At 35.5% G+C, this 23780-nt stretch overlaps 1 protein-coding gene across 5 annotated transcripts in view; it reads left to right on the forward strand.

Annotated features, from left to right (window-relative positions):
• Nucleotides 1-23780, forward strand: part of LOC116757160 (complement factor H-like) — a 120352-nt gene that overhangs the window by 65644 nt on the left and 30928 nt on the right. For 4 of the 5 annotated variants that reach the window (XM_032638586.1, XM_032638577.1, XM_032638595.1 and 1 more), the window contains 5 exons: nucleotides 1911-2078; nucleotides 6755-6937; nucleotides 21043-21252; nucleotides 21977-22150; nucleotides 22853-23029. In XM_032638586.1, the coding sequence (XP_032494477.1) occupies nucleotides 1911-2078; nucleotides 6755-6937; nucleotides 21043-21252; nucleotides 21977-22150; nucleotides 22853-23029 (912 nt within the window). The remainder of the gene's footprint in view (nucleotides 1-1910; nucleotides 2079-6754; nucleotides 6938-21042; nucleotides 21253-21976; nucleotides 22151-22852; nucleotides 23030-23780) is intronic. The other variant, XM_032638605.1, reaches the window with a different exon arrangement.

Genomic DNA, 23780 nt, shown 5'->3' on the forward strand with positions numbered 1-23780 from the left:
GTTAATGTGCTGGAGGGAAGGTGGGCTCAGGCCCTCCCAGTCAGTAGGTAACTCAGTCACAGGAGGCCCTTGGGCTGGGGCCAGGAACCTGCCCTGACTGATGCATTTCACTGTAAGTGAATCGTCCTGACCTTTGGATGACCAAGTCTTTGATGACTGACCGGGAGAATCTTAGCTATCTTCCTTCACTTTTCCCTTAGATGACTTCTTTCCTGGAGTTTTCCTGGGTCCTGCATTCAAAGAGAGCCCTGGATGCCCGGTCTTATTTATTCATCAGATTTCTAGTCATTAATTATTCCAAGAAGAAGGTAGAGCTTAGGCTCAGGCTCCATGAGAGCAGGGATTCATACCTGTTTTGTTCACTGATACATTGCCCATACCAAAAGACTGGCTGACAGACGGGAGATATTCAATAGGAGCTTATTAAGTTAATCAGTAAATTTCATTGTTTATTCTCCCTACATTTTTACTAAACACAGTCTGGTCCAAGGTATTGCCAGTTCTTCACCAAACCTCATCTTTATCCTCTTCCATCTCCACAAATGACCTCGCCTCATTAACTTTTCATTCTACCTTACACCAAAACATGTGCTTCAATTATTACTCCCCTGATCTCAGAGTTTTCCTTGCAAAGGTTAATCCTCTACCTGTATTCAGTTTAACATAATCCCTCTCAGCTATAATAGACCTTATTCCAATTTTCTCCTCTCAGTGTTTATTTTGTAACTCTGTCTAGTCTAGCTTTTCATTCTTCTTACTATATTTATTTTCTCCTAATAAATAAGTTTGCTTTCCTTTCAGAAACCAGTCAATCATAGGATGATGACAGCAGCCACCACTGCTCCTTTTGAGTATATATCTTCCTTCAGTTACCATTCCCTGAAGAATACTATCGGCTTTGTCTCCCTCAACACTCTGAACAAATCCTAAAAATAGGGCTGATTCTCAAGCCTCTAGTGTGTTTTGAATTCATCTCCTTATTTCATGTTATTTTTTCAGGGTTGCATTTTCAAATCACTACTTTTCGATAGCCAACTACTTGACTTTTATTTATTCTGTTATCCTCACTTGACTCTTATCACTAACAAATCATAACAAATACTACCAAAGACCTATACTGATATTTTGTCATATTCAAAAAGGACTTCCACCTGCATTGATTTTTTGAAATAGGTAGCTATATAAAAAGCTTTTTTAGTCCATATTTAACTTTTTTTCTGGAGCCAGAAAAAAAATTGTTATTATGGCATTATATTGGATCATAGAATGACCTGGTGTATAATATAGCTTCTCAAAGACTCTACATGTATATACAGAAAACAAGTTTTAACTTTAAGTACCCACTTTCTTATTCCAAGTATTTGTTATTTTTTGGTGATCATTCAAAAGATCTTAAAAATTAAGATTCTATTAAAAAACCCTTAGATGTACTTTTCTTATTATGTTTCATTACTTTTCTTGAAAAAATATATATAAACTAGCAACTTGATATTCTATATCCACACATAATTGTTTTTATTTTAATGTTTTAAGATTGTGAATTAAAAGCAATGCAGACATGCTTGAGATCTAAAAACAAATGAATGTGAACATTTGCACATGTTTGAAGTTTGGGACCAGATTATTCATGCGATGACTATTCACTATGTAGATCATGCAAAAATGTTCCAATCCGAAATGCAGAATGTCTTTAGGATGGATATTTTCTCTGAAATTTCAAAAACTGGATGCAGGACTCAGGTTCATATATCATAGTCCATTTCATGCAATTTGATCAGTAATAACTTTGTTGGTGGAACTTGTAGGCATAAATTGTAAGTTCATTATATTACTGACTTCATAGCTATTTATTGTATTTGTTATTTGGTTCTTAGAATTAGTCTTTTCAAGGGAATATTTTCATTTTATAGCGACAGAGGAACTTAAGAAGTGTAAATGGTTAAAAATATTTGCATCTGAGAGAAAGACTGAACTTGACCATAACACCAACCAAAGTTACAGTTGTCAAGGAAAATCAGAAAAGAAACACTCAATCTGTATAAATGGAAGATGGGATCCTGAAGCAACCTGCAAAGAAGGTAAACTCTTCTTTATAATGTTTTCAAAAATGTATTCTATTTCTTTCTAACTTGTAAAAGTAGTATCTTTGTGTCTTTCAAGGAAATTTAGTTATTTATCATTACAAATAACTTTCAATCTGAAAGGTAATTTAGAAACAAACCAAAACACTGTTTCTAAATATTAATTGTATCGTGTGCATTAGTCAGCTATATGACACAACACCCAGAGCCTTGGTGGCTTTAAATTAACATCTGGGCAGTAGGTGTGCTCATTAGCATGGGAAAACCATTGCTTTTGATTTCTTACATTACACATAAATGTGCTTATGTCTATGCTGAACTATTATGTATTTATTCATGTATCTATTTATGTATCAATCTATCTATTTATATGTATCTATCTATTTATATACATTTATGTATCTATCAAGTCATCTATTTATCTGTTTGTGTATCTATAGCTATCTTAAAAAGTCTTGAATCATATTGACACCACCAATTCCAACTGAATAGGCTCATTTCAGTTTTTTACTTTCACATCTGTATCTTTCTTCTCTAACTGTAGGACACCTTGACTCACTATCCTCAATATTTTTACCAATTTGTACAAGCCTATAATATACAGAAAGTAGCTTCAAACCAATATAAAAACAAATCTACTATCTAGTGTTCAACATCTTATAGTTCTTTCTTATATGCAGTTCTCTATGTAAAAATCATACCACACTAAAGCTGTTAAAGGAGAATAAATTATTTAGAAGAACATAAATATTTGGGAATTAAACAACAAACTTCTAAACAACTGCCATGGCAATATACAATGTGTACTGTATATTATACATGATACATTTATGATTGCTTAGTCCTTGTGAATTAACTCTTCTATAATTATAAAATATTTATTTATAGTTTTTGTAACACACCTTGTCTGCAAGTCTATATTAGCTTATTTAAATATAGTTAATTTATTTAAAACAATTTATTACTTTCATATGATAAAGGAATGCCCAACAAATTTCAAGTAATCAATGTCCTCAAAGCAAATATAAAATTAAAAGAGAACTTGCTACACAACTGCATCTTTAAGGAAACAAATAATATTTAGAGGCAGTGAAGTACATGTGTTCTTCTACATTTTCTTCTAGAAGCTTTATAGTTTTAGTATGTATATTTCAGTATATTATCCGTCTTACATTAACATTTAAGTATTGCATAAAATAGGAGTTGATTTTTTTATATATGGATAGCCAATTGTTTTAGCAATATGTGTGGAAAAGACTTTGAAATGAAAATCAATTGACTATGGAAGTGTTGATTTATTTCTGGACTTGCTATTCAGTCCATTTATCCATTTGTCTGTCTTTATTCCTGCCAAATTGCCTTTGTAACTAGCTTTTTAGTAGACTTGAAGTCTGTGAAGTCTGATATGTAGTCTCCAAGTATGTTCCTCCTACTCAAAATTGTTTTAGTTATTCTGGTCTTTACATTAACATAGAAATTTCAGGGAAAGCTTATTAATTGTTATAAAATATTTTTTTGTATATGGAAAGGGATGGCTTTATAATGAGAAATAAATTAGGGAGAATTGACGTCTTTACCATATTGAATATTCACATCATAAACATGGTATTCTCTTTATTTATTTATGCTTCTATTTTTCCAGTAATGTCTTAAGCGTAAAACACTTATAGTTCTAAAAAATTTTGAATTTACATGTGAAGTCATCTGATATGTAGTTTGCTTTTTTGGAAGTTTCCCTTGATGAAGAATTCAATTTCAATAGGGAGTGTGCTATTCACATTTTCGATATTGTCTTTTGTCAAGGTGTGAAAGTTGTATTTTTCAAGAAATGTCTCCATTTTACCCAATTTAGGAAATTGATTGATGTAAAATTCTTTCTAATAGTCACTTAACATTCTATTTTTCTTTTAACTCTACAGTATATTTGGTGATATCACTTCTTTCGTTCTTGGCATTGATAGTTGTTTCTCTCCTTTATTTTGATCTTCTCCCAAGAGTTTCGTTTTTCAATATTATTATTTTCAAATAACCAATTTTAGCACTCTTAATTTTCTCCATTTCCTCTCTTCTCTAATTTTTAGCTCTGTTAATTTTCTCTGTTTTCTCTTTTCTACTCATCTTTCTCAATTTTCTCTCTTTTGTGGACTTAATTCTCCTTCCTTATAATTTCTTGATTTTAATTTTACTCTCTCATTTCTTAAGATAGAAAATTAAAACATTAATTTAAGCCATCCTACTTTCTAAATGTAAACCTGTAAAACTACCCTTTTCCCTTCTAAGTGCTGCTTTAGCTGTGTCTCAAAAAATTATAAATACATCCAATTTACTTTCATTTAGTTCTATGTGGAATATTTTCTAATATTCCTAATGACTTCTTCTTTGACATGGCAGTTGTTTAGAAGTTTGTTGTTTAATTCCCAAATATTTATGTTTTTCTAAATAATTTATTCTCCATTTAAGAGCTTTATTGTGGTATAATTTTTATAGAGAGAGCTGAATATATTTAATGTATACAGTTTGATGAGTATTATGGGTGTTTGCATAGAAAATTTATTCTTATTGATTTCTAATCTAATTCAATTGTCACAGAACACACTGTGTAATTTTTCAGTATTTTGAAATTTGTTGTTTCTTTATTGCACAGCATATTGCCTATCATTGTGGTATTTCCTTTTTCATATAAAGCATATGTATAATCTAGTTGCTAGATCAGGTTAAAGTGGTTCCTAGTGTTCTAAAAATTTATCTATGTCTTAAAATGTTTTTTTTTTCTAGTTGTTCTATCAGTCAGAGTAAGAAGGCTATCAGTATTGTTAACTAGGATTATGGATTTGTCTATTTCTTCTTTTAGCTCTGTCCATCTTTGCTTCATTTATTTGATATATTTTTAGATACATTATACATTTATGATTGCTTAGTCCTTGTGAATTAACTTTTTTATAATTATAAAATATCTCTTTATAGCTCTTGAAATACACCTTGTCTGGAAATCTATATTAGCTTATTGAAATATAGTTAATTAATTTAAAACAATGTATTACTTTCATACAATAAAGGAATTCCCAACAAATTTCAAGTAATCAATGTCCTCAAGTTATTCTCTCTAAAGTAAAAGCAAATATAAAATTAAAAGAGAGCTAGCTACACATCTTATTCACACATGTCAAAAATCCCTAAACTAAAAAACCCCATTTTCGGTGGTTTACTAACAGAAAATACGTTGAATTAAGTAAAATGAAAAGGAAAACAGTATACTTTGAAATCTATGGGATACAGCCAAAACAAAGATATTTGTAGTTTAAAGCATGCATTACAAAACAAGGAACAAACTTAAAGTAATAGGAAGTACAATCTAGAATCTAGAAAAGAACATACACCCAAAGAACATAGAAGGAAAGAATATAAAATTAAAATATCAATTATTATAATAAGCTAAAAAATCATAAATAGCTGATTTACAGAATATTAATTCAGTTTATAGGGAAATGTAGTGGATAGACCAACTTCTGCAAGACTTATTAAGAAGTACAGATTAATATTATTAGGACAAAAGTGGTTAAACATCAGACACAAAAGAAAATAAATTCTTGAAAATACATTGAAAAAAATGTCAAGATAGTTAAAACAGAAATAAGAAAAATATTTTGGATGAAATATAAAATACTTCTATTGATGTAGAGCAAAATAGAAAATCTGATATTAGTTAGCATGAATGAAGTGTATTCAGTCAAATATTTCCCTGAATTTAATACAAAATATTGAACAATTGAAAGGATTTACAAGACTTTCCAGTATATACTTGCATATGCCTTCTAATGAAATAAAAATGCAGTATGGCAGGAAAAAACAAAATCAAGAAGTCACAGAGAGGTCCAAAATCTTCCAGGTATAGTCATGCAGAGTCTTCCCTCAGTTGAGCAGGACAGGCTTTGTCTTCAAATTATGAACTGCCAATATATATCTGAGGTATCTCAATTTTATGGGACTCAGACACAGTTTACAGAAGGGTCTTTTATACCCTGCTGGTCACGTAACTAAAGCCAGGTTGTCTAATCCGTTAAACCAGGTGTATTTCATCAATCTGTATATCTCTTAACAGCACAGGAAAGCTAGTAAATTGTACCTCCAGAAGAGCTCTGAACTGTAAACAGTATACTATAAATCCCAGTGAACATATCTAATATCTAATTCTTACCTTGGCCAAGACTCTGCATCAAATTAATCGATCATTAACTAAGTGTAATTTTTCCTCTGGCTAATCTGCTTCCACTGGGAGAAAATCTTGTGGGGATTTTAAGCTGATTCCAATACATCTGATCACCAATATGTGTAAAAAAAAATACCCTGATGTCAGTTTTTACTTAGTGCCTGTAATTGAGTGAGCAATTCACTTCGAACATTCTAAAGGTTAGAAGTAATTAAAATCGATTTTATGTAAATTATGCAAGATTGACCACAGAAATAACAGAAGGAAGAACCTACAAGGAAGACCATGACACTGTAAACCAAGTGTGATATATTAAAGTGCTAAACAAGCTTAAGAGTATAATTGAGTCTAATATTGTTTAATCATTTATGATATATTATTAGAGCTTTCTATTTATTGAAAATTATTCCTTTAATATTTTTAACTTATGGTTTTTAATCAAGAAATCTAATTTTAATATTTTCAGAAGCACAAATACAATCATGCCCACCCCCACCTCAGATTCCCAATTCTCGAAATATGACAACTACAGTGACATATCAGGATGGAGAAAAAATATCTATTCTCTGTCAAGAAAATTATCTACTTGAAGATGAAGAAGAACTTGTGTGCAAGGATGGGAGATGGCAGTCAATCCCACGCTGTATTGGTCAGTAGTGCATAACGTGCTTTATAAGATTCTTTTAAATAAGATTAATACTCCTCTAAGCTTTGTATGGATCAGCAAGGTCAGGATCTCTCTATTCCACTTTATCTTGAAATGGTAAATCACAATTAAGTATATAAATTAATGAACATTCTTTCACTTCTAGTGAGAAGTAAATACAGACAAAATCTTTGGCCTACTATGTAAATACCAGATAAAATTTATGTTTATGAATATTTTATTCCTAATGATCAAAAGGACAAGAATGAAGGGGCAGTTGGGCTGCCCAGCCTGGGAGTCACAGACTTGGAAGATAATTCCCCCAGCATGTCTGACTTAGAAGTCCAGTGTAGCTTGTGTACAGGAAAGCCAGAGGGCTGTAGGAAACAGAGATTCTGTTCTTAAAAGGCACACAAAAATTCTCACTTGCTCCATGTCCCAGTGCAGAGGCAGCAATTAGAAAGAAGTCTGGGTTAGACTGACTTGCTGATCTTTGTGAACCTCCCAGAGAGGCAGGAGGCAACTGGGGACATGGATACTGGTGCCAGCCATTATAAGATAAAAGTGCCACTTTGGAGTTCTCCCTATAGCTTATTAGCACCAGAAGCTTACCAACCCATGACAGCACCAACCCCAGGCCCCACCAGGCCCCACAGCTCCTACAATGGGACCTGGCTCTGTTCCTGGGTGGGACAGCACCAGCGCAGGTACCCTTGGGCCCTGCAGCCAGCTGCCCCAGGACTTGGTCCTGCCCACCAGTGGCTGACAGCCTCTGCATGAGGCAGAGTCTGGTAGCCAACCAGGTGGGGGGCCAGCCCCACCTACCAGTGCACCCACAGTAATTGGCCTTGCTACAACAGATGGGCACCCTTATAGCATATAGATCTGGTGTATAGATCCTACAGAGGGGAGCATGCTGCTGGGTCCCATAGACTTTTCCTACATAAGGTCACTCCTCCAAGATCAGGAACATGCCTCACACATATTAATAGACACAGAGAATTAGGCAAAATGAGGAGACAGAGAAATACATTCCAAATGAAGGAGCAAGACAAAATCTCAGAAAAAACTCTAAACAAAGTGAAGGTAAGCAGTATGCCCAATAGAGTTCAAGGTAATGACCATAACAATGCTCAATGAACTCTGGAGAAGAATGTATGAAAACAGTGAGAATTTTAAGAAAAAGGTAGAAAATATAAGGAAGAACTAAACAGAACTGAAGAATACAGCAGCTGAAATGAAAAATTACACCAGAGGAAGTCAACAGCAGATTAGAGGATTCAGAAGAATGGGTCAGTGATCTGCAAGACAGGGTAGTGGAAACCACCCAACAGCATAGGAAAGAGAAAAAAAGAATTTAAAAAAATGAGGATAGCCTAAGGGACATCCGCAACAACATCAAGTATAGTAACATTCTCATTATAGGGATCCCAAATAAAGAGAGACAGAGAGAAACAGAGAACGTATTTGAAGAAATAATAGCTGAAACATTCTAACAAGAAATATACAGACTTCCAGGTCTGGAAATCAGAAAGTCCCAAACAACATTTACCCAAAGAGGACCACACCAAGACACATTATCATTTAAATGGCAAAAATTAAAAATAAAAAGAGAATCTTAAAAGTAGTAAGGAAAAAGCCATTAGGTACAGACAAGAGGACTCCTCTAAGACTATTAGCAGATTTTTCTGCAGAAACTTTGCATGCCACAAGGGAGTGGCACAACATATACAAAGTGATGAAAGGAAAAAACTTACAACCAAGACGACTGTATCCAGCAAGGCTATCAAAGGATGGATCAACAGCTTTACAGATAAGCAGATGATAAAAGAGTTCAGCAGCAATAAAATGACTTTACAAGAAATGCTAAAGGGACTTTCTAAGAGGAAAAGTAAAGACCACAACTAGAAATAAGAAAATTACAAAAGAAAAAAATCTTAATGGTAAAAGCAAACATACAGTAAAGGTAGTAGGTGCTAGTAGGATGGTTAAAAGACAAAAATAGTAAAATCCTCTGTATCCACAATAAGTAGTTAATATAGAAACACAAAACAAAAGGATGTAAAATATGAGGTGGGGAATAGAAATGCAGGGTTGTTAGAATGTGTTTGAACTTAAGAGACTATCAACTTATAACCACATATGAATATATGTTGTTATATATGAATCTAATAGTAACAACAAAACAAAAAAAATCTATAATAGATCCACACACACAAAAGAAAGTAATCCAAACATAACACTAAAGATAGTCATTAAATCACAAAGGAAGAGAGAACAAAAGGAACAAAAAAGAATTACAAACACAACCAAAAAACAATTAATGAAATGGCAAAAGGTACTTACCTATCTATAATTACTTTAAATATAAATGAACCAAAATGCTCCAATCAAAAGACATAGAGTGGCTGAATTGATTTAAAAAAAAAAAACCAAAAAGACGCATATATATGCTGCCTATAATCACTCACTTCAGATCTAAAGAAACAGACTGAAAGTGAGGGAGTGGAAAAAAGCATTTCATGAAACTAGAAATAAACACAAATCTGGGGTAGCAAAATTTATATCAGACAAAATAGACTTTAAAACAGAGACTGAAACAAGAGACAAAGAAGACATTATATAGTGAGAAAGGGACCAATCCAACAAGATTATGCAACAATTTTAAATATATATGCACCCAAACTAGAAGCACCTAAGTACATAAAGAAAATACTAACAAACACATACAGAGAAATAGACAGTAACAAAACAATAGTAGAGGACTTTAACTTCCCACTTACATTAAAAGACAGGTCATCCAGACAGAAAATCAAGTTTAAATCCAGTGAAGAAACATTGGACTTAAACTGTAAGTCAGATGGACTTACTAAACATATATAGAACATTCCATCCAAAATCATCAGATACACATTCTTTTCAAGTGCACATAGAACATTCTCTGGGATAGATTACCTCTTGGCCACAAAAGAAAGTTGAGAACATTGAAATCATAGCCAGCATCTTTTCTGACGACAAATGTATAAGACTAGACTTCAACTACAGGAAAAAAAAAACCCAAAACTGCCAAAAGTGCAAACAGTTAAAGGTTAAACAATATGGTACAAAACAACCAAGGGGTCACTGAAGAAATCAAAGAGGATATTAAGAAAAATACTTGAAGACAAATGAAAATGGAAAAACAATGGTCCAACATCTATGGGACTCAGCAAAAGCAATTCTAAGAGGGAAGTTTATAGTGATACAGGCCTGCCTCATGAAAGAAGAAAAATCCCAAGTAAATAGTCTAACCTTAGACCTAAAGAAACTAGAAAACGAAGAGTAAACAAACCCAAATTTAGTAGAAGGAAAGAAATAATACAGAGGAGAAATGAATGGAATAGAGACTTAAAAAAAACAATAGAAAATATCAATGAGACTAATAGCTAGTCATTTGAAAAGATAAACACAATTGATAAACCTTTAGAAAGACTCATCAAGAAAAAGAGATGAGGGTCTGACTCAATAAAATCAGGAATGAAAGAGGAGAAGCTACAACTGATACCGCAGAAATATAAAGAACCATAAGAGATTACTATGAATAATTACACACCAATAAAATGCACAACCAAGAAGAAATTGATAAATTCCATGTAATGCACAATTTCTCAAATATAAATCAGGAGAAATATAGAAAATACGAACAGACTGATTACCAATATTAAAATTGAATCAGTAATTTTAAAACCCAAGAAACAAAAATCCAGGACCATACAGATTCACAGGTGAATTCTACCATTTACAAAAGAGTTAACACCTATTCTTCTCAAAATATTCCAAAAAAATTGAAGAGGAAGAACACTTCTGAACTTATTCTGCAAGTTCAGCATCACCCTGAGGCCAAAAACAAAGACGGTGCAAAAAAAGAAAATTACAGGCCAATATCACTGATGAACTTAGGTGTAAAAATCTTCAATCAAATATTAGCAAACCAAATTCAACAATACGTTAAAAGGATCATACACCACGATCAAGTGGGACTTTTCAGAGGGATTCAAGCATGTTTCAATATCTGCAAATCAATGTGATATACATCACCAAATTGAAGAATAAAAATGATATGATTGGGCTTCCCTGGTGGCGCAGTGGTTGAGAGTCTGCCTGCCGATGCAGGGGACACGGGTTTGTGCCCCGGTCCGGGAAGATCCCACATGCCGCAGAGCAGCTAGGCCCGTGAGCCATGGCCGCTGAGCCTGCGCGTCCAGAGCCTGTGCTCCGCAGTGGGAGAGGCCACAGCAGTGAGAGGCCCACGTACCGTAAAAAAAAAAAAAAAAAAAAATGATATGATTATCTCAATAGATGCAGAAAAAGCTCTCGACAAAGCTTAATATCTATTTATGTTAAATCTCTCAGTGAAGTGGGTAGAGGGGAAACAAACCTAAACATAATAAAGGCCATATATGACAAACGTCCAGCCAATGTCATACTCAACGGTGAAAAGCTGAAATCATTTCCTCTAAACCAGGAACGAGACAAGGATGCCCACTCTCTCCACTTTTACTCAACATAGTATTGGAAGTCCTACACACAGCAATCAAACAAGAAAAGAAATAAAAGAAATTCAAATTGGAAAGGAAGAAGTAAAGCTATCACTATCTGTAGATAACATGATACTATACATAGAAAAACACCACCAAAAACTATTAGAACTAATAAATGAATTCATTAAAGTTGCAGGATATAAAATTAATATATAGAAATATGTTGCATTTCTATGCTCGAACAACAAAGTTTTAGAGGGAGACATCAAGAAAGCAATCCCATTTACAATTGCATCAAAAAGAATAAAATAGCTAGGAATAAATCTAACCAAGGAGGTAAAAGACTTGTACCCTTTTAGGACAAGTCTAAAAGACTTGTACTCTGAAAACTATAAGAAATTGATGAAATAAATTGAAGATGACAAAACAAATGGAAAGATATCATGTTCACAAATTGGAAGAATTTATATTGTTAAAATGACCATGCTACTGAAAGCAATCTACAGATTCAATGCAATCCTTATTAAATTACCAATGGCATTTTTCACAGAATTAGAACAATTTTTTTTTTTTTTTTTTTGGTAGGGAAACACAAAAGACCACAAGTAGCCAAAGCAATCTTGAGAAAGAAAAGTGGAGCTGGAGGAATCAGGCTCCCTGACTTCAGGCTATACTACAAAGCTAGAGTAATCAAAACAGAATGGCACTAGCACAAAAGCAGACACACAGATCTAGGGAACAGATCAGAGAGCCCAGTAGTATACCCACATTTATATGGTCAATTAATCTATGACAAAGGAGGCAAGAACATCATGGGGAAATGATTGCCTCTGTAAATGGTGTTGGAGAAACAAGAAAGTTACATGCGAAAGAAGCAAGCTGGACTACTTTCTCACACAATATACAAAAATAAAATGAAAGTGAATTAAAGACTTAATTGTAACTCTTGAATCCATAAAACTTCTAGAAGAAAACAAAGGCAGTATGCTCCTTGACATCAGTTTTAGCAATATTTTGGGTTTTGGGAGATTTTTTGGATATGTCTCCTCAGGCAAGGGAAACAAAAGCAAAAATAAGCAAACGGGACTACATAAAATGAGAAAGCTTTTCCACAGCAAAGAAAACGATCAATAAAATGAAAAAGGTAGCCTACTGAATGTGAGAAGATATTTGCAAAGGATATATCCATTAAGGGGTTAATATTCAAACTATACAAAGAATTAATGCAACCAACATCAGAAAAACAAATAACTAAAAAATAGGCAGAGGACCTGAATAGACATTTTTTCCAAAGAAGACATACAGATGGCCAAAAGACACACGAAGAGAAGCTCAACATCATTAAAAGGCAGGCAAATGCATGTCACAACCACAGTGAAATGTCCCTTCACACCTGTCTTAATGGCTGTCATCAAAAAGACAACATCCAGTGTTGGCGAGGATGTGGAGAAAAGGAAATCTTTGTGCACTGTTGGTGCAATTGTAGATTGGTGCAGCCACTATGGAAAAGAGTATGGAGTTTCCTTAAAAACTAAAAATAGAACTGCCATATGATCTGGCAATTCCACTTCTGGGTATTTATTCAAAGGAACCAGAAACATTTGAAAAGATATATGCACTCCAATGTTCATTGCAGCATCACTTACAATAGCCAAGGTCTGGAATCAACCTAAGTGTCCATTGATAGAGGAGTGGATTAAGAAGATGTTTTATATATACACACAAAATGAACTATTACTGAGCCATAAAAATTACACATTTCCATTTGCAAAAACATGGATGGATCTAGGGTGTATTATGGTTAAGTAAAATAAGTTAGGTAGAAAAAGACAAATGCCACATGATCTCACATATACGTAGACTCTAAAGAAGCCAGGAGGATGTGTATTCAGCATAAGGAATATGATCAATGATATTATAATAACTTTGTATAGGGACAGATTGCTATTAGACATCCTGCTGGTCATTTCATAATATATGTAAAAGTCAAATCATTATGTAGTAGACCTGAAACTAACACAATATTTTTTTTTTCACACCTTTATTGGAGTATAAATGCTTTACAATGTTGTACTAGTTTCTGCCATACAACAAAGTGAATCAGCTACATGTATACACGCATCCCCATATCCCCTACCTCCCAAGCCTTCCTCCCATCTTCCCTATCCCACCCCTCTAGGTTGTCACAAAACACCAAGCTGATCTCCCTGTGCTATGCAGCTGCTTCCCACTAGCTATCTATTTTACGTTTGGTAGTGTATATATGTCCGTGCCACTCTCTCACTTCAACCTCCCCCCACCCCCATGCTCTCAAGTCCATTCTCTACTTGTGCATCCTTGTTCCTGCCCTGCCACTAGGTTCATCAGTACCGCTTCTTTAAATTCCATATATATACATTAACATATGGTATTTGTTTTTCTCTTTCTGACTTACTTCACTCTGTATGACAGATTCTAGGGCCATCCACCTCACTACAAATAATTCAATTTCGTTCTTTTTATGGCTGAGTAATATTCCATTGTATATATGTGTCACATCTTTCTCCATTCATCTGTTGATGGATATTTAGGTTTGTTCCGTGTCCTGGCCTTTGTAAATAGTGCTGCAATGAACATTGTGGTAAACGTATCTCTTTGAATTATGGTTTTCTCAGGGTATATGCCCAGTAGTGGGTCATATGGTAGTTCTATTTTTAGTTTTCTAAGGAACCTCCATACTCTTTCATAGTGGCTGTATCAATTTACATTCCCACCAAGAGTGCAGAAGTGTTCCCTTTTCTCCACACTCCAGCATTTATTGTTTTTTTGTTTTGTTTTAAATGTATTTATTTATTTTTGGCTGCATTGGGTCTTCGTTGCTGTGTGCAGGCTTTCACTAGTGGCGGCGAGTGGGAGCTACTCTTCATTGCAGTGTGCAGGCTTCTCATTGCAGTGGCTTCTCTTGTTGTGGAACATGGGCTCTAGGCATGCGGACTTCAGTAGCGTGGCTCGTGGGCTCTAGAGCGCAGGCTCAGTAGTTGTGGCACACAGACTTAATGGCATGTGGGATCCTCCGGGACCAGGGATTGAACCCATGTCCCCTGTATTGGCAGGCAGATTCCTAGCCTCTGTGCCACCAGGGAAGCCCCTTATGTTTCTAGAGTTTTTGATGATGGTCATTCTGACTGGTGTGAGGTGACACCTCACCATGGTTTTGATTTGCATCTCTCCAACAATTAGTAATATTGAATATCTTTTCATGTATTTGTTGGCCATCTGCATGTCTTCTCTAGAGAAATGTCTATTTAGGTCTTCTGCCCATTTTTGGACTAGGTGGTTTGTTTTTGTGATACGGAGCTGCATGAGCTGCTTGTATATTTTGGAGATCAATCCCTTGTCAGTTGCTTCACTTGCAAATATCTTCTCCCATTCTGAGGGTTGTCTTCTTGTCTTGTTTATGGTTTCCTTTGCTATGCAAAAGTTTCTAAGTTTCATTAGGTCCCATTTGTTTATTTTTGCTTTTATTTCCCTTACTCTAGGAGGTGGCTCAAAAAGGACCTTGCTGTGATTTATGTCATAGAGTGCTCTGCCTATGTCTTCTTCTAAGAGTTTTATAGTGTCTGGCTTTACATTTAGGTCCTTAAAACATTTTGAGTTTATTTTTGTGTATGGTGTTAGGATGTGTTCTAATTTAATTCTTTTACATGCAGCTGTCCATTTTACCCTGCACCACTTATTGAAGAGGCCGTCTTTTCTCCATTGTTTATTCTTGTCTCCTTTGTCAAAGATAAGGTGACCATATGTGCGTGGGTTTATCTCTGGACTTTCTGTCCTGTTCCATTGATCTATATTTATGTTTTTGTGCCACTACCATACCATCTTGATTATTGTAGCTTTGTAGTATAGTCTGAAGTCAGGGAGCCTGATTCCTCCAGCTCCATTTCTCTTTCCTAAGACTGCTTTGGCCACTCAGGGTCTTTTGTGTTTCCGTACAAATTGTAAAATTTCTTTCTTTAGTTCTGTGAAAAATGCCATTAGTAACTTGATAGGGATTGCACGGAACCTGCAGATTGCTTTGAGTAATATAGTCGTTTTCACAATATTGATTCTTCCAATCCAGGAGCATGGTATATCTCTCCATCTGTTTATGTTATCTTTGATTTCTTTCATCAGTGTTTTATAGTTTTCTGAGTACAGGTCTTTTGCCTCCTTAGGTAGGTTTATTCCTAGATATATTATTCTTTTTGTTGCAATGGTAAATGGGATTGTTTCCTTAATTTCACTTTCTGATCTTTCATTGATAGTGTATAGGAAGGTCAGAGATTTCTGTGCATTAATTTTGTATCCTGAAATCTTACCTAATTCATTGATTAGTTCTAGTAGTTTTCTGGTGGCATCTTTAGTATTTTCTATGTACAGTATCCTGTCATCTGCAAACAGTGACAGTTTTAGTTCTTCTTTTCCAATTTGTATTCCTTTTATTTCTTTTTCTTCTCTGATTGCTGTGGCTAGGACTTCCAATACTATGTTGAATAATAGTGGCAAGAGTGGACATCCTTGTCTTGTTCCTGATCTTAGAGGAAATGCTTTCAATTTTTCACCATTGAGAGTGATGTTTGCTATAGGTTTTCTTACATGGCCTTCACTATGTTGAGGTAGGCTCCCTCTATGTCCACTCTCTGTACAGTTTTTACCATAAATTGGTGTTGTATTTTGTCAAAACTCTGTCTGCATCTATTGAGATGATCATATGGTTTTTATTCTTTAGTTTGTTAATACGGTGTATCACATTGATTGTTTTGCATATACTGAAGAATCTTTGCATACCTGGGATAAATCCCAGTTGATCATGGTGTATGATCCTTTTAACGTGTTGTTGGATTCTGTTTGCTAGTATTTTGTTGAGGATTTTTGATCCATGTTCATCAGTGATATTGGTCTATAATTTTTGTGTGTGATATCTTTGTCTGGTTTTGGTATCAAGGTGCTGGTGGCCTTGTAGAACGAGTTTGGGATTGTTCCTCCCTCTACAATATTTTGGAAGAGTTTGAGAAGGATCGGTGTTAACTCTTCTCCAAATGTTTGATGGAATTTGCCTGTGAAACCATCTGGTCCTGGACTTTTGTTTGTTGGAAATTATCAGTTACAGTTTCAATTTCATTATCTGTGATTGGTGTGTTTATATTTTCTAATTCTTTCTGGTTCAGTCTGGGAAGGTTTTACTTTTCCAAGAGTTTGTCCACTTCTTCCAGGTTGTCCATTTTATTGGCATAGTGTTGCTTGTAGTAGTCTCTTAGGATACTTTGTATTTTTGCAGTGTCTGTTGTAACTTCCCCTTTTTCATTTCTAATTTTATTGATTTGAGTCCTCTCCCTTTTTTTCCTGATAAGTCTGGCTAACGGTTTATCCATTTTGTTTATCTTCTCAAAGAACCAGCTTTTAGTTTTATTCATCTTTGCCATTATTTTCTTTGTTTCTATTTCATTATTTCTGCTCTGATCTTTATGATTTCTTTCCTTCTACTATCTTTGGGTTTTCTTTGTTCTTTTTCTAGTTGCTTTAGGTGTAAGGTTAGATTTTTCATTTGAGATTTTTCTTGTTTCTTGAGGTGAGCTTGAATTGTTATGATCTTCCCTCTTAAAACTGCTTTTGCTGAGTCCCATAGGTTTTGGATCCTCATGTTTTCATTGTCATTTGTTTCTAGGTATTTTTTTATTTCCTCTTTGATTTCTTCAGTGATCTCTTGATTATTTAGCAGTGCATTGTTTAGCCTCCATGTATTTGTGTTTTTTACTGTTTTTTTCCTGTAATTGATTTCTAATCTCATGGCGTTGTGGTCGTAAAAGATGCTTGATATAATTTCAATTTTCTTAAATTTTCCAAGACTTGATTTGTGACCCAAGATGTGAACTATTCTGGAGAATGTTCCATATGCACTTGAGAAGAAAGTGTATTCTTCTGCTTTCAGGTGGAATGTACTAAAAGTATTAATTAATTCCGCCTGATCTATTGTGTCATTTAAAGCTTGTGTTTCCTTATTTATTTTCTGTCTGGATGATCTGTCCATTGGTGTAAGTGGGGTGTTAAGTCCCCCACTATTATTGTGTTACTGTCAATTTCTCCTTTTATGGCTGTTAACGTTTGCCTTATGTATTGAGGTGCTCCTATGTTGGGTGCATAAATATTTATAATTGTTACGTTTTCTTCTTGGATTGATCCCTTGATCATTAGGCAGTGTCCTTTAATGTCTCTTGCAACAGTCTTTATTTTAAAGTCTATTTTATCTGATATGAATATTGCTACTCCAGCTTTCTTTTCATTTCTATTTGCATGGAATATCTTTTTCCATCCCCTCACTTTCACTCTGTATGTGTCTCTAGGTCTGAAGTGGGTTTCTTGTGGACAGCATATATGGAGGTCCTGTTTTTGTATCCATTCTGTGTTTTTTGGTTGGAGCATTTAATCCATTTATATTCAAGATGATTATTGATATATATGTTCCTATTACCATTTTCTTTTTTTTTTTTTTTTTTTTTTCATTTTCTTAATTGATTTGGGTTTGTTTCTGTGGGTCTTTTTCTTCTCTTGTGTTTCCTGCTTAGAGAAGTTCCTTTAGCATTTGTTATAAAGCTGGTTGTAAAGCTGGTGGTGCTGAATTCTCTTAGCGTTTGCTTGTCTGTAAAGCTTTTTATTTCTCCATTGAATCTGAATGAGATCCCTGACAGGTAATCTTGGTTGTAGGTTTTTCACTTTCATCATTTTAAATACGGCCTGCCACTCCCTTCTGGCTTGAAGAGTTTCTGCTGAAAGATCAGCTGTTAACCTTATGGGGATTCCCTTGTATGTTATTTGTTGTTTTTCCCTTGCTGCTTTTAATGTTTTTTTCTTTGTATTTAATTTTTGACAGTTTGATTAATATGTGTCTCAGTGTGTTTCTCTTTGGGTTTATCCTGTATGGGATTCTCTGTGCTTCCTAGACTTGATTGACTATTCCCTTTTCCATGTTAGGGAATTTTTTGACTATAGTCTCTTCAAATATTTTCTCGGACCATTTCTTTTTCTCTTCTTCTTTTGGGATCCCTATAATTCAAATATTGGTGTGTTTAATGTTGCCCCAGAGATCTCTGAGACTATCCACAATTCTTTTCATTCTTTTGTCTTTATTCTGCTCTGCTGTAGTTATTTCCACCATTTTTTCTTTCCAGGTCCCTTATCTGTTCTTCTGCTTCAGTTATTCTGCTATTGCTTCCTTCTAGAATATTTTTAATTTCAGTTATTGTGTTGTTCATCATTGTTTGTTTGCTCTTTAGTTCTTCTAGATCCTTGTTAAATGTTTCTTATATTTTCTCCATTCTGTGTCCGAGATTTTGGATCATCTTTACTATGATTACTCTGAACTCTTTTTCAGGTAGGTTGCCTCTTTTGTCTTCATTTATTTGGTCTTGTAGGTTTTTACCTTCTCCTTCATCTGTAACATAACTTTTTGTCATTTCTTTTTTTTTTTTGATGGGTGGGGCTGTACTCCTGTCTAACTGGCTATTTGGCCTGAGGCATCCAGCACTGGAGTTTGCAGGTAGTTGGATAGAGCCAGGTCTTGGTGCCAAGATGAGGACCTCTGGGAGGCTTCATTCCTATTAATATTCCCTGGAGTCTGAGGTTCTCTGTTATCCAGAGTTTTGGACTCGGAGCTCCCACCACAGGAGCTTGGGCCTGACCTCTGGCCTGGGAACCAAGATCCTGCAAGCCACATGGTAAGCAAAAAAAAAAAAAAAAGATAAAAGATCAAAGAAAGGAGCTGTACAATAACAAAGACTAAAAGACAAAATAAAATTAGAAAGATAAAAACTATATTAGGAAAAATAAAAATATAATTGAAACAACCGCAATAAAGTAAAACAAAACCACAACAGAAAAAGGTGGGGGGAGGGGGCAGGGAACAAGCCAAAAGGAGCAGAACAATGACAAAGTATAAAGAATAAAATAAAATTAGAAAAGTAAAAGATTTATTAGAAAAAATAAAAATATAAATGGATCAACAACAAGGTAAAACAGAACCCCAATCTAAAAGAAGAAAAAAGAAAAAAAGATAAAAAAAGAAAGGAAGAAAAAAAGAAAAAACCTTGGCTGTAGGGGGGTAGGTGTTTAGGCAAAGATGGAACTTAGGCAGTGGCGGGATTTAAGGTGGAGTGGAACCTAGGCAGGGAGGCTGACGTTTGAGCATGAGGCAGAGCCTAGGCCCAGGACCCACGCAGCCAGAAAAGGCCTTGGGGGTGGGGCCTAGGCAGGGCATCATTCAAGTGGAAGCAGAGAGACAGCAAGTCTAAAGGACTGCCTATGGAGTGTGGAGTTCCAGAGTTTGGAGGTAAGGCCCTGGTTGAGGGTGTGTGGGAGGGATTTAGGCCCAGCGTGGTTAGAGTGGGTCTCAGAGGGGGTCTCCAATTATAGAGGTAGGGCCCTTGATGGGGTGTAGGGGTGGGGCTTGGGCTCTGAGCCGCAGGAGGGAGGCTCCAAGGGCAGTGGATTAGGCCCAGGAGCCCAACAGGCTCCTCAGTGCCTAAGTGGACAGGGAAAGTTCTGGTTGCATTCCCTTCCATTCCTCTGTGTTCCCCCATGTCTCCCCCAGGGTCTCCCCCATTCCTGCTGGACCCCTGACTGTTGGTGGGTCTCGCTGGGTGTAGGAACTCCTCCTCTCCCCCAGCCGCCCTTCAAGGGTGCCAGTCCCAGAGGTCCAGACTTTACTTTTGCTCTCCCTTCCCACCCTCCCACTCGCTCAGGACCTCTGCAGCTGGAGGGGGCCTAGGTTGCCAGAGGATCAGTCCCGGGATCTCAGTAGCCTCCTGGAGGCCCAAGAGGGCAGGAGAAACCTGGCCACGCTCTCTTTTGATCCTCTGCCCTCCCAATGGTTCCCCAATTTCCCCCTTTGGGCAAGGGATCCCTTCCCCTCCCCCAGCCACCCCTCAGGGTGCCAGTCCCATCCCACCTCCACTTCTCCTCCCCCCTCATTCCTCCCATGACCCACATACTACCTGGTTGCTGGGGGTTCCTCCTGTCCCCTTAGGTGTCCATGGTCCCCCAATGGTGCCTGGTAGGTGCCAATTGTGCAGAGACATGAATTCCATGTCCTCCTAGTCCACCATATTGACTCCTCTCCCTAACATACTATTATACATCAAATATATTTCAGTAAAGATAAATTTAAAAAAAGGATGAAGGGGCATACTGAACAAGTGGATAGCAGCATAGTGTTTATGAAGACAAATACCTTGCAAGTTTCAAATATTTTTCAGCTTTAAAATTCTTTAACTTGTTCAGATTATTTTTATTTATTTATTTTTTTGCTGTACGCGGGCCTCTCACTGCTGTGGCCTCTCCCGTTGCGGAGCACAGGCTCTGGATGTGCAGGCTCAGCGGCCATGGCTCACAGGCCCAGCCGCTCCACGGCATGTGGGATCTTCCCAGATCGTGGCACAAACCCACGTCTCCTGCATCGGCAGGCGGACTCTCAACCACTGCGCCACCAGGGGAGCCACAAATTATTCTTATTTTAATGTATTTTTAATTTAAACATTACACTTATACTTTACCCTTTGATCTCTGTTCTTCATGTAGAAAAACTTCCATGTTCTCAACCACCTCAAATAGACCATGGAACGATTAAATCATCTAGCTCTGCAGAAGAAAGGAGAGAAACATTTGAACCCAAGCTTTATGCACATGGCACCAAGTTAAGTTATACCTGTGAAGATGGTTTCAGTATATCTGAAGAAAATGTGATAACATGCCACATGGGAAAGTGGAGTTCTCCACCTCGTTGTGTAGGTGAGGACAGCATGCAAACCAAAATTCTATTTTCAGTACCATTCTTTACTAATCAATTATCATCAAAGTCATGGAACAGAATCCTTTAGATTCCTAAATATATTAATTATTTATATATTTATAGGTCATTTATGTATTAATATATAATTTATATTTTTATACATTTAATCGATTTTTGTATATTCATTTTCTGTTAATTTCATCAGTTCACTATAGAATCACTTTTAAATCTGGCACTTTCTTTTGTATTAACACTGTATGTGTAAAAAAACTAAACCTACCTATTCATATAGTTAAACCTATTTATATTCCTATTTATTCATATAAGTTGCAATGTATGCGTTGCCACCAAGTTTTTTCAAAAAAAACTTACGTTCTTCCTACAATGTCTCTTTTAATGTCTTACAATATATAGTACTTTTCTTAAGGTGATGAAGTCTCAGTGTGTTCTCTTTTATTAATCATAATTGCTTAGAGATGCACTGATAGTCTCATTCATAAATATATTGGTATTTTTAGTTTCAAGTTCTTGTTCAAGTGGACAGCTGGAAACACACCAGAATGGTGATTTTTGGGTGCATTTGTGCATTTCTCTGCAATGTGATGGAAGTTCCTGTAAAATCATTTATTGTTTTCAAGTAAAACTATGAAATATGGCAAGCAGTATATCAAATTAAATTTCAGAGTTAGTGAAACATGAAATCGTTCTTTCATTTATTCCTAGGACTTCCTTGTGGACTTCCACCTTCGATTCAGAATGGTGTTGTATCTAATGAGAAAGGCAGTTACCAAGATGGAGAAGAAGTTACATACGACTGTGATGAAGGTTTTGGGATTGATGGACCTGCATCTATAAGATGTTTAGGAGGAAAATGGTCCCTTCCACCGGAATGCATAAGTATAGTATATTTTATTTTATTCTGAGGCTGATAAATATCTTTAATTCAGGACATAAATGGCACAAGTATGAAACTAAGCTGTAATTCTAGAATTAAACAAGGTGTCTTTGGAAAGTTCTGGATTCTGGTAGAGAGTTAATAACCCTAGTAATGATAAAAGTTTGATTCATGAACTAAATTATCTCACTATCACATCATCTTGTGTACACTTTGGACATCCTCTGATACACATTCTCAGACTTCTGGTCTCTGTTCCTATAACACAGCTGGCCCCTGCTCATCAGTCTTATCAGCACTCAATTTACTGTTAATTTATCAGTTATTTCTTTATAATATACAATTTTCTAAGATATTTGACATAATTCAAGGGAACAGACTTTGACAGAAGCAAAAAAAAGAAACACATCCATAATGTAGGTGACCTGTGATGGGGAAAAATAATTTAAATGTGAGAAGTGTGGTCTCAAACATCAAAGGCATCCCTGTCTCTTTGAGTATCACCATTCCCATGTTATAGTTTTGATGAATATAGACATAATCAATGTAACTAAGTCAAGACTTCTAACATTTTAAGTTGTAAGAGAAATATTGTACAGTATTCATTGGTTTGATATGTATATATCTATTTTTCTAGAATATAATTATTGGCCACTATTATTTTTAAAGATGTACTAAACAAATACAATTTTTCTTTTTTTCAGACACAGATTGTTTTAACGTACCCAGCTTTAATGGTGCTGTACTCATAGACCAGAAGAAGAAATCATATAGGTCAGGAGAACAGGTGGCTTTTAAATGTCGACCATCTTATCAATTGGATGGAGCCAATACTATACAGTGTATTAAGAGCAAATGGATAGGAAGGCCAGCATGCAGAGGTACTTTGGTAAATTTTAAAACTTTATTTATTAAAGTATCTTAAGTAACATAATACAGAAAAGTGCCTCTACCATCATAAAATGGACACAGATTATTTTCAGGCCAAGTCAAAGAAGGTTTATGCCTGAACATAAAAAGGGATGGAATTGTGTACTCAGTGCTCAGTCTTATAGCTCAATAATTCTCAATGCACAGCCCCTGACACAGCAGTCTTAGCATATTCTGGAAGGTTATTAGACATGCAAGCACAGATTCACAGGCTCACTCACACCGGTTGTATCAAAAACTCTGGGGATGGAACCCTGAAACTGTTTTAAAGATTCCCAAGGGATTCTATGCACATTTCAGTTTAGGAACCATAGCTACAGTGTATTGTACTTTATATCCACCTGAATCTCACTGATGAATTACACATTACTCATTGTTGTATACTGAAGCATTTGCAAAAGTATATTATTAAAGAGCATTTTAATAAATACATACATTTATTTTTCTGTTAGTTTTCCAGATCTTTGTTTGGATCTTTTAATTAATCATCTTCTTTCAACTACGGTATTCTTCAAAGTATGCTAACTCTTGATCAAGTCTTTAAAGAAGTACCTAATGTGTTTATTTTTCTAAGGGCCTAAAGTTACAGTTCGTAAACAGGATGACTATAAACCGAATCCTGATGTCAAATGATCTTTTATTATGATTTTCTTATGGTTCATAAATTCATTTTGAATTTATATAATTTATAACACTTAATTT

This window comes from Phocoena sinus, chromosome 1 (genome assembly GCF_008692025.1).
Source record: "Phocoena sinus isolate mPhoSin1 chromosome 1, mPhoSin1.pri, whole genome shotgun sequence".
Lineage (NCBI taxonomy): Eukaryota > Metazoa > Chordata > Mammalia > Artiodactyla > Phocoenidae > Phocoena > Phocoena sinus.